This window comes from Oryctolagus cuniculus, chromosome 15, assembly GCF_051225735.1.
Source record: "Oryctolagus cuniculus isolate XC-2025 breed Fujian yellow rabbit chromosome 15, ASM5122573v1, whole genome shotgun sequence".
Taxonomy (NCBI): domain Eukaryota; kingdom Metazoa; phylum Chordata; class Mammalia; order Lagomorpha; family Leporidae; genus Oryctolagus; species Oryctolagus cuniculus.
This window is the reverse complement of record NC_142881.1, coordinates 65,529,779-65,543,275: the sequence shown is the minus strand read 5'-3', so window position 1 is coordinate 65,543,275 and position 13,497 is coordinate 65,529,779. Positions and strand designations below refer to the sequence as shown.

The following is a 13,497-nucleotide window of genomic DNA, read 5'->3' as shown; positions in this document are numbered from 1 at the left end:
CTAAAGCTTTGGTTAACCTTCTCAAACCCTCCCCTAATAAGCAGATGTTATCACTCTCAGGCATGCTGGATAAATCAACAAGAAAAATGCCTTGATCTTAAAAAACGACTGCTATGACTTTTGCTGTTGATGGTCTTTTGCTTTTACTGGACTACTTCCACCTCTTGGTAGCCTTTTCTTTTTAAGATTTATTTCTTTATTTGAAAGTCAGGGTTATAGATCAAGACCACATACATACACATACAGAGAGAGAGAGAGAGAGAATCTTACATTTTCTGGTTCACCCCCACAATAGCCGGTGCAGGGCCAGGCCAGGCTGAAGCCAGGAGCCAGAGCTTCATTTGGGTCTCCTACTTGGGTACCAAACACTTGGGCCATCTTACGTTGTTTTTCCCAGGACATTAGCAGGGAGATGAATCAGAAATAAAGCAGCTGGGACCACAAATTGGTGCCTATACGTGATGTTGGTGTCAAGGGTGGAGGTTTTACCCACTATGCCACAACTCTGGCCCTGGTAGCCATTGCTTTGATTATGCATTGTCTTCAGCATTGTACTGGTACAGTCATGTTTCATCTCTTACTATAATTCTTTGAATAAATGCTTCAGGATTTTGATACTACTTGTTTAAAATTTCCACTGAAAGCTCTGCTTTTATATGCAGTTTATTTGTGCACAACAGTTTTGGTACCTATCCAGAATTTGGTCTACTTCAGCTTTTCAGTCAGAATTAAGTAAGGTGAACCATTTAAGATGTCTCTGTTGTTGGCTATTGCTTTTGCCTTTCATTGTTGTTCTTCAATTAAAGAATGAACGAGATGCAATCTTTCTTTGCAAGTCAACGTGGATGGTCTGCTGCTGTGGGCCTCACCGTCAGCACTGTCTTGTTCCATCTTAAAATGAGAGCTCCACTTGCAAGCTGTTGATCCGTTTGGAGCATTGTCCCCACAAGCTTTTTGTAGAGCATTAATAGTTTCACCATTCCTGCACTCAAGCTTCAACCCCAGTTTGATATTTGTTCTTACTTTCACTTTAGCAGAATCCATGTTGTTCTGATAGGGGCTTTTAAAAAAAGATTTAATTATTAGTTTATTTGAAAGATAGAGTGACTGAGAGAGAAAGGGGAGAGAGAGAGAGAGAGACAGAGAGAAAGGGAGGGGGAGGGAGAGGGGGAGAGAGTGAGAGAGAGGGAGAAGGAACTTTCCGTAGGCTGGCTCACTGCCTAAATGCTCAGAACAGCCAGGGCTAGGCCAGGCCAAAGCCAGGACTCCAGCACTCATCTGCGTCCCCCACATGGGTGCAGGGCCCAAGTGTCTTGCTCATCTTCCGCTGCCTTCCCAGGGGCATTAGCAGGAAGCTGGATCAGAAGCACAATGCCTGCCACAGGGGCTCTTTTCAAACTGATTTCTCATTTTTCTTAGTGCCTCAAACTAGACCCTACAGATAGAACAAGTTAGCAAAAGCTTATTTTGGTGCAGAATCCAAGGATAATTTTCTCATAATACTTACAACACTTATTTAGCAGAAACGTTTTCAAGATCTCTTCATTTGACACTGAGAAAGCAGTAGGTGGGTGTTGCAGAGGAATGCATGTCCAGACGCTGTGTTGGGTCTTCACAAATGTCTCACATCGACTCACTGCATAGAGAAGAAAGTGATGCTCAGAATGGGGGGATCCTTTGCTCAGTTATTAGCTGGTTAGTGCAGTGGTTAGAGTGCGAGTTCTCCAATTCCAGGTCCCTTCTACTAGACTTGTTTTCTTACATGAGAAGGGATCAGAGGTATAATGGTCAATGCTTACCACATGCCAATCACACCTCATTTGTGTGGACTATGCGATTGGAGATAGCGAAGGAGAACGGTTTAGTTGTGGCAACCTGTGGGCCCTTTTCTCTTGCCCAGAGGACTGACTTCTAAAACCAACACTAAATAGGGAAGAAGGAAGGATTCTACTGTGCAGTGTGTGGATGTGGCAGCTAAAATCTTTGGTGACCTTGGTAACACCAAGTCTTTCACTCACTGCAGAGATCTGGGGAAGTGAGAAAGGCCTCCACTAAGCAAACATTTATTCAGCACTTACTGTGTGGTAGGGCACAGTTTTGCCTTAGAAGACATATACCAACAAGGAATTACGTGGCACAATAGGATTCCATAAACTATGATAAGGCAATATGCAAGGTACTTTGAGACCATAAACCATGAAACAGCCACTTATTGCTTGGGAGCTTAAGAAATTTACAAAGCACTTGACTTTCGAAGTGGATCTTTAGCTATGAGTATTTGTAGAGGGAGAACAGGAGTTGAGCTGGAGGCCTGAGCATGGTTAGAAGGTCAGGCTGGAGTGGAGGATTATGAGGAGGGTGGCTGCAGAAAGCTGTTAAAGTGGTCAAGAGAAGTCAGTCAAGGAACTTAAACCAACCAGGGAATAGATTGTGTTTCTGCTACAGTAAAGCATGCCCCATGGGGAGAGAGGACAAATGAAGGGGAAAAACCAGAGTTGGGGAAATTAGCTAGACATGGGCACAGTCTAAACTATACCTAAGGGGATGGAGACGTGAGGAACAGATTTAAGAGAGGTACAGCTGACAGACCTTGGTGATCAGTTAGATATATGGGTAATGAAGAAAGAAAGTCAGGAAGAATTATTTCTGCTAATGGACACTGGAAAAGGAGGAAGAACAGACTGGGCCTGGGTATTCAAGAGAAGTAAGTTCTGTTGTGATGGTCAATGTGTCTGCAGAATATCCCAGGTCTTAAAGCTGGGAAAGACCAGGATTAGGCAGAGATTTGAGAGTGACTGGGTGGCAGAGGAACGAGTGGGAATAAAGTTAGTTACCAGTGAGGAGCTAATGACAAAAGCTTGTGGGTGTGGAGGTTTCTTAACCTTAAGCGTAGCAATGGCTGTTTCCAAAGCAGACTAACAAGGAGGGGAGAGAAGGAGGGAAAGGTGGCCGTGTGAAAGCCTAGGGAATGAGCCTCAAGAAAGTGTGGCTCCCCCATGGCAGGTGCTGAGAACAGATAACGGGGGAAGAACTGAAATTCGGAACTTCCTAGTGCTCTGAGGAAGGGATGCTTCTAAGCAGAGAGCAGGTTGCAGAGGGCTGAGCAACAGGGCTGGGGTCAGCTGGACTCGGAGAGGAGAGGGCAGTCCACACTCAGGAGAGATGCCGTGGGTATGGTAACAGTTCAAGAAACTTTGCAGCAGTCCAACACTGGCTGATTTTGTCATGAAATTCATATAAAAATTACATTCTGAACGTCATTTTATGCTGCCTTCTCTGATTTGTGAGCTGCTACTATCAATCAAGTTTAACAAGTTTTCTTATTTAACTGCTTTATTTCTTTCTTTTTTTTTTTTTTGACAGGCAGAGTGGACAGTGAGAGAGAGAGAGAGAGAGAGAAAGGTCTTCCTTTTGCCGTTGGTTCACCCTCCAATGGCTGCCGCGGCCAGCGTACTGCGGCCGGTGCACCGCGCTGATCCGATGGCAGGAGCCAGGTGCTTCTCCTGGTCTCCCATGGGGTGCAGGACCCAATACTTGGGCCATCCTCCACTGCCTTCCCTGGCCACAGCAGAGAGCTGGCCTGGAAGAGGGGCAACCGGGACAGAATCTGGCGCCCCGACCGGGACTAGAACCCGGTGTGCCGGCGCCGCAAGGTGGAGGATTAGCCTAGTGAGCCGCGGCACCGGCTTAACTGCTTTATTTCTCCCAGCATTTTACTTTTTTTTTTTTTTTTTTTTTTTGACAGGCAGAGTGGACAGTGAGAGAGAGAGAGACAGAGAGAAAGGTCTTCCTTTGCCGTTGGTTCACCCTCCAATGGCCGCCGCGGCCAGCGCGATGCGACCGGCGCACCGCGCTGATCCGATGGCAGGAGCCAGGAGCCAGGTGCTTTTCCTGGTCTCCCATGGGGCGCAGGGCCCAAGCACCTGGGCCATCCTCCACTGCACTCCCGGGCCACAGCAGAGGGCTGGCCTGGAAGAGGGGCAACCGGGACAGAATCCGGCGCCCCGACCGGGACTAGAACCTGGTGTGCCGGCGCCGCTAGGCGGAGGATTAGCCTAGTGAGCCGCGGCGCCGGCCAAAGAACATTGAACCGCCCAATGTGGGGCTCGAACCCACGACCCTGGGATTAAGAGTCCCATGCTCTACCGACTGAGCTAGCCGGGCAGTTTATTTTTTTTTTTTTTAAAGATTTATCTATTTGAAAACAGAGTTACAGAGACAGAGGAAGAGACAGTGAGGGAGAGAGAGAGAAAATGTCTGGGGCTGGAGCCTCCTCCAGGTCTCCCATGGGGGTACAGGGGTCCAAGCACTTGGGTCATCTTCCACTGCTTTCCCAGGCACGTTAGCAAGGAACCGGATTGGAAGTACGGCAGCTGCGACTCAAACCAGAACCCAGATAGGACGCAGGTGGTGACTTAACCCACTACGCCGCAATGCTGTCTCTTCTCCCAACATTTTATTAGAAAAAATCTCAACCCTAAAGTGTTGAAAAGTATTAGATAGCAAATATCCATCTGTCTACCATTTAGACTCTACAGTGAACATTCTGCTATCTTTGCCTTATCACTTATCTACTCAGCTATTGATTCCCACTCATCTTTCTCTATGCACTTTACTGTAAGCTGAAGTCCTCAGTACACCTCACGGCTATCGGCAAGGATATCATTTAACTGGAATTCAATATTTGCTTGAGGTCCTTTTGCATGTGTGAGATAAAATTGAAACAGTGAAATCACACAACTGAAGTAGGCCATTTCCTGAATACTGACACACACACACACACACACACACACACACACCCGCAGAACCCCAGTACGATGTGGAAGATCAGAAAGGCCCCTCACATCCCCTCCCAAGGCCCCTCGTTCCAGCACCCAATACCCTCCTCCCTGAGAACGGCGGCCACTGTTCTTCTTTCATTGTGTGTTGGTTTTACTCCTAGAACTTCATAAACACAGGACCTTTTTTTTTTTTTTCTCAAGATTTACTTATTTATTTGAATTTTTATTTTTATTTTATTTTATTTTTTATTTATTTTTTTTTTGACAGGCAGAGTGGACAGTGAGAGAGAGAGACAGAGAGAGAAAGGTCTTCCTTTTGCCGTTGGTTCACCCTCCAATGGCCGCCGCTGCAGCCGGCGCACCGCGCTGATCCGATCACCCTCCAATGGCCGCCGCTGCAGCTGGCGCACCGCGCTGATCCGATGGCAGGAGCCAGGATCCAGGTGCTTTTCCTGGTCTCCCATGGGGTGCAGGGCCCAAGCACCTGGGCCATCCTCCACTGCATTCCCTGGCCATAGCAGAGAGCTGGCCTGGAAGAGGGGCAACCGGGACAGAATCCGGCGCCCCGACCGGGACTAGAACCTGGTGTGCCGGCGCCGCAAGGTGGAGGATTAGCCTATTGAGCCACGGCGCCGGCCTTACTTATTTATTTGAAAGGCAGATGGAGAGAGAGAGAGAGAGAGAGAGACAGAGAGAGAGAGAGAGAGAGAGAGAGAGAGAGAGAAAACACCGTATCCACTGGTTCATTCCCCAGATGGCAGCAACAGCTCAGGCCAGGCCAGGCCAGGCCAAAGCCAGGAGCCAGGAACCCCATCTGAGTCTCCCACATGGGTGGGGCCCCTGCACCCACGTGGGAGACCTGGAGGAAGCTCCTGGCTCCTGGCTTTAGCCTGGCCCGGCCCTAGTTGTTGCAGCCATCTGGGGAGAGAATCAGCAGATGGAAGATCTCTCTGTCTCTCCTTCTCTCTGTGTGTTAACTCTTTCAAAAAAAAAAAAAAAAAAAAAAAAAAAAAAAAAAAAAAAGACAGTGTTGCAAAGAATGCCTGGATTGGATACCTGGCTCTAACACCTGACTTCAGCTTCCTGCTAATGCAGACTCTGGAGGCGGGCGGCAGAGATGCTTCAAGTAACTGAGGTCTTGCCACCATGTAGGAAACTTGGATTTAGTTCCTGGCTCCCAGCATTTGCTGATTTAATCAGATGGTGGGAGCCCTCTCTCTTTTTCTGCTCCCCTAAACCCCTAAAAAGCATGCTACTATTGGAGGACAAAATAACCACATTCTAAGGACTAGTTTTATTACAAGGAAGTTATATGTAATATGCATGCATGTTAAGTATTACCAAACAGCATTTTTTTTTTAAAACCTCCTTTAAAATAGTTACTGTCAGAAAAGCCTAGCTGGTGACGGGAGCTTAATCAATATTCTTGGAGTAAGAGATATTCTCATCTAAAAAATTGTCCAGGTTTGTCAGTACACCTCCTGTTAATCGAAGAGGAAGACCTTCTGTAGCAGGTTAACATGGTAAAGATACCCTCGTGTTCAAACTAATTACTCTGCAGGAAGAAAGCTGGAGGAAGTAGAGGATTTATACTTCCTGGTCTGGACAGAATAAGGATAGAAATATACAGCAAAGGAATAAAACCGAGAGCCTAGAAATAAAACTTTACATTTATGGTCAACTGATTTCTCACAAGGGTGCAAAGACAATTGAATAATGGAGAGAACAACATTCTCACTCAGATCCTGGGACAGATGGCTATCCACATGTAAGAGAATGAATTTATACCCCTTACCTCACATCATATAAAAAAGTAAACTCAAAATGAATCAAAGACTTAACTGTCCAAGCAAAAACTATGAAACTTTTACAACAGAACTCAAGCATAAATCTTTGTGCCATTGGATTAGGCAGTGGTTACAGAAGTGAAATCAAAAGCACAACTGAGAAAAGAAAAACAAATAACTTGAACTTCATCAAAACTCAAAACACTTATGCTTCAAAGACATCATCAAGAAAGTGAAACAAAGCACACAGAATGGAAGAAATATTTGCAAGTCACACATCTGAAAAGAACTTTCAGCCAAAATATATAAAGAACTATTAAACTGGGGGCTGGCGCCATGGCTCACTTGGTTAATCCTCAGCCTGCAGAGCCAGCATCCTATATGGGCACCGGTTCTAGTCCTGGCTGCTCCACTTCTGATCCAGCTCTCTGCTTTGGCCCAGGAGGGCAGTGGAGAATGGTCCAAGTGTTTGGGCCCTGCACCTGCATAGGAGACCAGGAGGAAGCATCTGGCTCCTGGCTTCAGATCGGCAAAGCGCCGGCCGTGGCGGCCATTTGGGGAGTGAACCAACAGAAGGAAGACCTTTCTCTCTGTCTCTCTCTCTCACTAACTCTGCCTGTCAAATAAAAAAAAAGCTATAAGAAATTAAGAAAAAAAGGACTATTAAACTTAACAATATAAAGACAAACCACCCAATTAAAAATTAGCAAATAATCTGAATAGATTTTTCTCCAAAAGAAATGTATAAATGTCACATGAAGAGATGCTCAACATCATTAGTCCTCAGGGAATGCAAATCCACAATGAGATATCACTTTGTTAAACACTAAGATGGCAGTAATCAATTGGATAGTAGCAAGTGTTACCAAGGATATGAAAAAACCACAACCCTAAATGCAAAATGGTGTAATTCCTTGGAAAAAAATTTACAGTTTCTCAAAAAGTAAAACATAGGGTTACCCTATAATGCAGCAATTCTGAGATGTGAGTATATCCCAAGACTTGCAAACATATCTAAACAAAAAACTTGTACATGAGTGTTCTCAGCAGCGTCATATACAAATTCAAAAGTGAGAACAACCCAAGTGTTCATCAACCAGTGCATCAATATAATGTGATACATGCATATCATGGGCTATTTGGAAAAAGGATGAAAATGAGGTACTGATACTGCTGCAAGATGGAAAAACATGGAAAGCATCACAGTAAGTGAAAGAAGCCAGTCACCAAAGAGCAAATAGTATTTGATTCCATATTTATGAATGACCAGAACAGGCAAATCTATAGATAGAAGACACAGCAGTAGGTACTGCAGCCTGGGTAGATAGGTGAATTGGGACAGGGTTTCTCTTTGGAGTGATGAAAAATTTTTTTTTATTTTTATTATTTTCTTAAAGATTTATTTTATTTGAAAGGCAGTTATATATATATAGAGAAAGAGAGCTTTTTTATCCATTAGTTCACTCCTCAAATGACTGCAATAGTCAGGGCTGGCCCAAGCTGAAGCCAGGAGCCTGGAACTCCAACAGGGTCTCCTACGTGGGTGCAGGGGCCCAACTACTTGGGCCATCTTCTGCTGCTTTCCCAGGCGAATTAGCAAGAAGTTGGATGGGAACTGGGGCAGCTGGGACTCAAGCCAGGAGCCCATTTGGGATGCTGGTGTCTCAGGTGGTGGCTTAACCTGCTGAGCCATGACTGCAGGCCCTGACAATGTTCTTGACTTAGATAATGTTGATGGTTGCACAGTTTTGTGAATACACTAAAAATGACTAAATTGTAGGCTTTAAAATGGTCAATTTTTTGGTAATTCGTCTCAAAGAAACAAAAAGGAAGCATAAGAGACCTTAGAGTTAACCTAATTACAGGGCAGCAGAAAGAGAAAACTTTTTCTAGTTTGAATTCAGCTTTATACACATTATGTTATTTCCTAACAAAATCATAATGATAAAAATAGCAGCTGCTTATTAAGCACTGTATCAAGTAAGCAAGTATTTTACATTTGGTATTGTGATGGTTAACTTAAGGTGTTAGAGTGATTTATTAAGCAATACCTAGAGACCTGATAATGTGTTACTTTACCAGGGTGTGGTACAGTGCCTGGCAGGTGAATCAGTGGGAGGGAGGAGAAGTTCTGCCCTCCATGTGGGCAGGGCTCAGACAGACAAGGAGAGAAAAGGACCATCGTCTCTGTCCCCCCTTCCTTGAGTCACGAACTCTCCTTCTGCTCCTGGACATCACAACTCCAGCTCTGCAGCCTGGGGACTCTAGGACTTATATTAACAGCTCAAGTTCTCAGGCTTCTGGACTTGGACTGAGACATACTAGTAGCACCTGGGACTCCAGCCTGCAGACGGCCTGCCGGGGGACTTCTCAGCATGCATAGTCTTGTGAGCCAATACTCTAAAGAATCGTCTTTCAAATGTCCATACACAGGGGCCAGTGCTGTTGAGTAGTGGGTAACGCTGCCACCTGTGGCACCAGCATCCCTTATGGGTGCCGGTTTGAGTCCTGACTGCTCCACTTCCTATCTAGCTCCCTGCTAATGTGCCAGGGAAAGCAGCGGGAGATGGCCCAAGTGCTTGGGCCCCTGCACTCAAGGTGGGAGACTCAGAAGAAGCTCCTGGCTCCTGGCTCTGGACTGGCTCAGCTCTGGCCATTGTGGCCATTTGGGGAGTAAACCAGCAGATGCAAGATCTCTGTCTCTCCCTCTGCCTTTCAAATAAAAAAATAAAAATAAAATAAATGTCCATACATATATCCTATTGGTTCTGTCTCTCAGTGATCTTTATAAGGGATATCATCCCTCTCTCCACCGCCCCCCCCCCTTTTTTTTAAAGATTTATTTATTTATTTGAAAGGCAGAGTTAGAGAGGAGAGGGAGGGAAGGAGGGAGGGAGGGAAGGAGGGAGGGAGAGGGAGAGGGAGAGGGAGAGGGAGAGGGAGAGAGAGAGAATCTTCCATCTGCTGGCTCACTCTCCAAATGGCAGCAATGTCTAGGGCTAAGCCAGGTTGAAGCCAGGAGCCAGGAGCTTCTTCTGGTCTTCTACATGGGTGCAGGGACCCAAGAACGTAAGCCATCTTCTGATTCTTTCCCAGGCACGTTAACAGGGAGCTGGTTTGGAAGTGGAGTAGTGGGGGCTCGAACTGGGGCCCATATAGGATGCTGTGGCTACAGGCAGTGGCTTTACCCGCTATGCCACAGCTGACTCCTATTATCCCATTTTTTAGAGAGGAAACGGAGACTCAGAGATTTGTCTAAGGTCATATAAATGTAAATAAGTCTGACTCCAGAGGTGCTATTATACTGCTTTATTTTCTTTTAAAGAGTGACTTAATGGTTTCCCATATTTGTTTTAAAAATGTATTATGCTGTTCTCTGTAACTCTGTCAACAAAGTAGATATCATTTTAGTGTCCAGTATTAAATAATGATCTTTCTTCCTTAGATTTTTGAGCACAGGCCAAAGACAAAAAATTCCTATATGACAAGTTTTTATTTGTATCAAATCACAGAGTACAATAAGATTAGGATTTGAATATTATAACTTAAAATTTGGCAGATTATTTAATTATCCAAAGTTTATTACATATTTGAGTATACATTGAAGAGATTATTTGGAATAGCTTGGCAATAGAAGTATTTCTGTACCTTATTTGAACATTTATCATATATTTATTTGAGGTACATATATGTATGTATGTATGTACCTGTGTGTATTCACACATACTCCTAAATTAAATATATTTATATAAAAAGCTAAAGACTGATGTGTGAGGATTAATTCCCTTAAAAAATCTATCATATTAAATTGCATCTGCATTCAAAGCAGAAATGTAAAAAAAAGATCAATTTACTAAATACCATACATGAATTTACAAAGTAATTGAAAATGAAATGAAAATTTGTATTGAAATGTTATATTCCTGTCTAATTGACATTTAGGAGGCACTAGCAAACTATGGAAATTAACATCATTTTGTAGGTTACTGAGAGACTAAAGATTCTATGAGCATTACTGTACCCTCTAAATTAAGAGTGAACATTATTATAGTAGGAAATATGGCAGATAATTTTCTCCTTTATTAATGTGGGAATTCTCAGGAAGCAATGAGGGCAGTGTCGTACTCCGGGGGGGCTTAGGCTTTTTGCTCTTCCATTAGTGAAAATCTGGCTTCTCAGGAAAGGTGCAGCCAGTCCGCCTGATTATGACGCTCGCTGCATAGTGGCCAGCACGGATGCATTCGGTCAGAGGCTTATCAGAGACCAGCTGAGACAGAAAACCTGGAAAACAGACAAAAAGGAAGAACATGAGTATTGCGTACCAGCATCAGAAATGTCATGCTGAGTCACAGCAAAATAGTCTAAGCACCTACCACTCTCTCCAGCCCTGACAGAAGTGCCAAGTCTCCAGGGCTGGAGAGGTTATCCTCCCACCACCAGGCCCTCCCTTAATGTTTCTTCCAAAGACTTCAGTAGGGACATGACAACCTGCCATCAAGTCAATCTGGTCTTTCTAAGCCTAACCTCACAAGTTGTCATTTCACTTTGAGACTAAAAGAGTGTAAGGAATACTGGCTGAATAATACTACCTTGGATCTTTACAACTGAGCAGTTACGAGTTATCTCGCTTCCCTTCCCGTGAGATTCCTTCTGTGCTGTTGTCATACCCAGTGTTCTGCCATTTGGACAAAATTCCGTCATCTGAGTACATCTTTGAGAGATGGAAAGTTCTGGAGGCATGGCATTGCCCTTTCATTCCCAGAGTAACAGGGAAATCATTTCTGTAGTTAAGCACCACGGATCAGTTCAACACAGTAAATCAGGGCGGAAAAGTCCTAAGGACTTCTGTGTCTGCCCAAGATGGGCTAAAAAGAACCATTTTTATTTTTTGTTCAAAAACATATAACACAAATCCAAAATATGTAAAATCAAGTTTTCAGATATTGTACATCTGCTACAAAAGACTCATGGGAAAAATGAAGCAAAACACAAAATTGCTCTGGGTGTGGTGTGGCCTTGAGAAACATACCAGGCCACACCACACCCTGAGATGCTGAGGGCAGATCCCAAGAATCTGAGTTAAGAAGTTGGAAATCTAAGTACAAATTGGTCAAAATCGACAAATCTCTAGGTAGACTGACAAAAGACACTAGAGAGGGGGAGAGCAAGCAGGTGAACGAGCAAGAGAACAGGAATGATGAGCATCAGGAATGTCAGAGGTGGTATCATTGTCAAGTCCATAGTAAATATTAATTATACATATCTTAACATACCACATGTAATAATACATATCTAAAGGAAAATTCAAAGCATTAATTACATTAAGTATATATTAAATTTAGGTTACATTTATTAATTTAAATTTATTTTAAGTGGAGCTACATTTAATACATAAATTAAAAAGATAATTGGGAAATACTAACAACTTAAACCTGATACAGTTACCAAGTTAGATGAACAGGATAAATTTCTTGAAAAATACAAACTATCAAAACTCACTTAAATAACTTAACTAGCCCTGTTATATTGGTTTTGTATTGAAAAGCTTTCCATAGGGGCTGGCACTGTGGCATAGTGGTTAAAGCTGCTGCCCACAGTGCCGGCAGCTCATATGGGCGCCAGTTCAAGTCCTTGGTTGCTCCACTTTCAATCCAGCTCTGCTCCATTTTCCAATCTAGCTATGGCCTGGGAAAGCAATAGAAGATGGCCCATGTCCTTGGGCCCCTGAACCCCCATAGAAGACCCAGAAGAAGCTCCTAGTTCCCGGTTTCCAATCAGTGCAGCTCCAGCTGTTGTGGCTATCTGGGGAGGGAACCAGTGGATGTAAGATCTCTCTCTCTCTCTGCGCCTCTCTGTAACTCTACCTTTCAAATAAATAAATAAATCTTTTTTTTAAAAAGCTTTCCATAAAGAAAACTACAGGTTCAGATTTGGTATCTGGTGAGTTCTAAACATTTAAGAAAAAAAATAACGATGCTACATTAACTCTCGTGAAAACTGAAAAGAAGGAATGCATTTCAATTCATTCTTTGAGGACAGTATTACCCTAATCCTAGAAAAGAAGACTACAGACCTAAGGAAAATTTCAGCAAATCAAATGTAGTAATACACATAAAAACATAACAAATCATGATAAAGTGAAATTTATCCCAGGAATGCAAGTTTAAGATTAAAAAAGCAACCAATGTACTTTACCAGACTACCTAAGAAAATGGTAACATTATCTTTTTTTTTCAAAGAAAAGATTTATTTATTTGAAAGGCAGAGTTACAGAGAAAGAGAGAAGGAGACATAAAGAGAGATTTTCCATCTGCTGGTTCTCTCTTCAAATGGCTGTAACGGTCAAGGCTGGGCCAGACCAGGTACTTCCTCTGGGTCTCCCATGTGGGTGCAGGCGCCCAAACACTTGAGTCATCTTCCACTGCTTTCCCAGGCTCATTAGCAGGGAGTTGGATTGGAAATGGAGCAGCCAGGACTTGAACTGGCACCCACATGAAACGAGACGCACTGCAGATGGCTTAACCTGCTGTGCCACAGTGCAGCTCCAATTTTTTTCTTTCCTTAGATGATCTTAATAGATGCAGAAAAGGTATTTCACAAAATCCAAAGTCCATCCCTAATTAACGCTTTCAGCAAATCAGGAATAAAAAGGAACTTTCTCAATTTGACAAAGGTTCTTAAGAAAAACTTATAACTAGTATCATTCTTTTTTTTTTTAAACAGGCAGAGTGGATAGTGAGAGAGAGAGAGAGAGACAGAGAGAAAGGTCTTCCTTTGCCGTTGGTTCACCCTCCAATGGCTGCCGCACTGATCTGGCAGGAGCCAGGTGCTTATCCTGGTCTCCCATGGAGTGCAGGGCCCAAGTACTTGCGCCATCCTCCTCTGCACTCCCTGGCCACAGCAGAGAGCTGGCCTGGAAGAGGGGCAAC

General features: G+C 43.8%; 1 protein-coding gene and 1 non-coding gene across 4 annotated transcripts in view; both read right to left on the bottom strand.

Annotated features, from left to right (window-relative positions):
- Nucleotides 1-4,091: 4,091 nt before the first annotated feature.
- On the bottom strand, nucleotides 4,092-4,164 carry TRNAK-CUU (transfer RNA lysine (anticodon CUU)). Its single transcript has one exon. It is a non-coding gene; the product is annotated as a tRNA-Lys (tRNA).
- Nucleotides 4,165-10,042: 5,878 nt separating this feature from the next.
- Nucleotides 10,043-13,497, bottom strand: part of ADK (adenosine kinase) — a 598,204-nt gene continuing 594,749 nt past the window's right edge. For all 3 annotated transcript variants that reach the window (XM_008269935.5, XM_008269936.5, XM_089313495.1), the window contains one exon: nucleotides 10,043-10,849. In XM_008269935.5, the coding sequence (XP_008268157.1) occupies nucleotides 10,725-10,849 (125 nt within the window). In that variant the 3' untranslated portion in view covers nucleotides 10,043-10,724. The remainder of the gene's footprint in view (nucleotides 10,850-13,497) is intronic.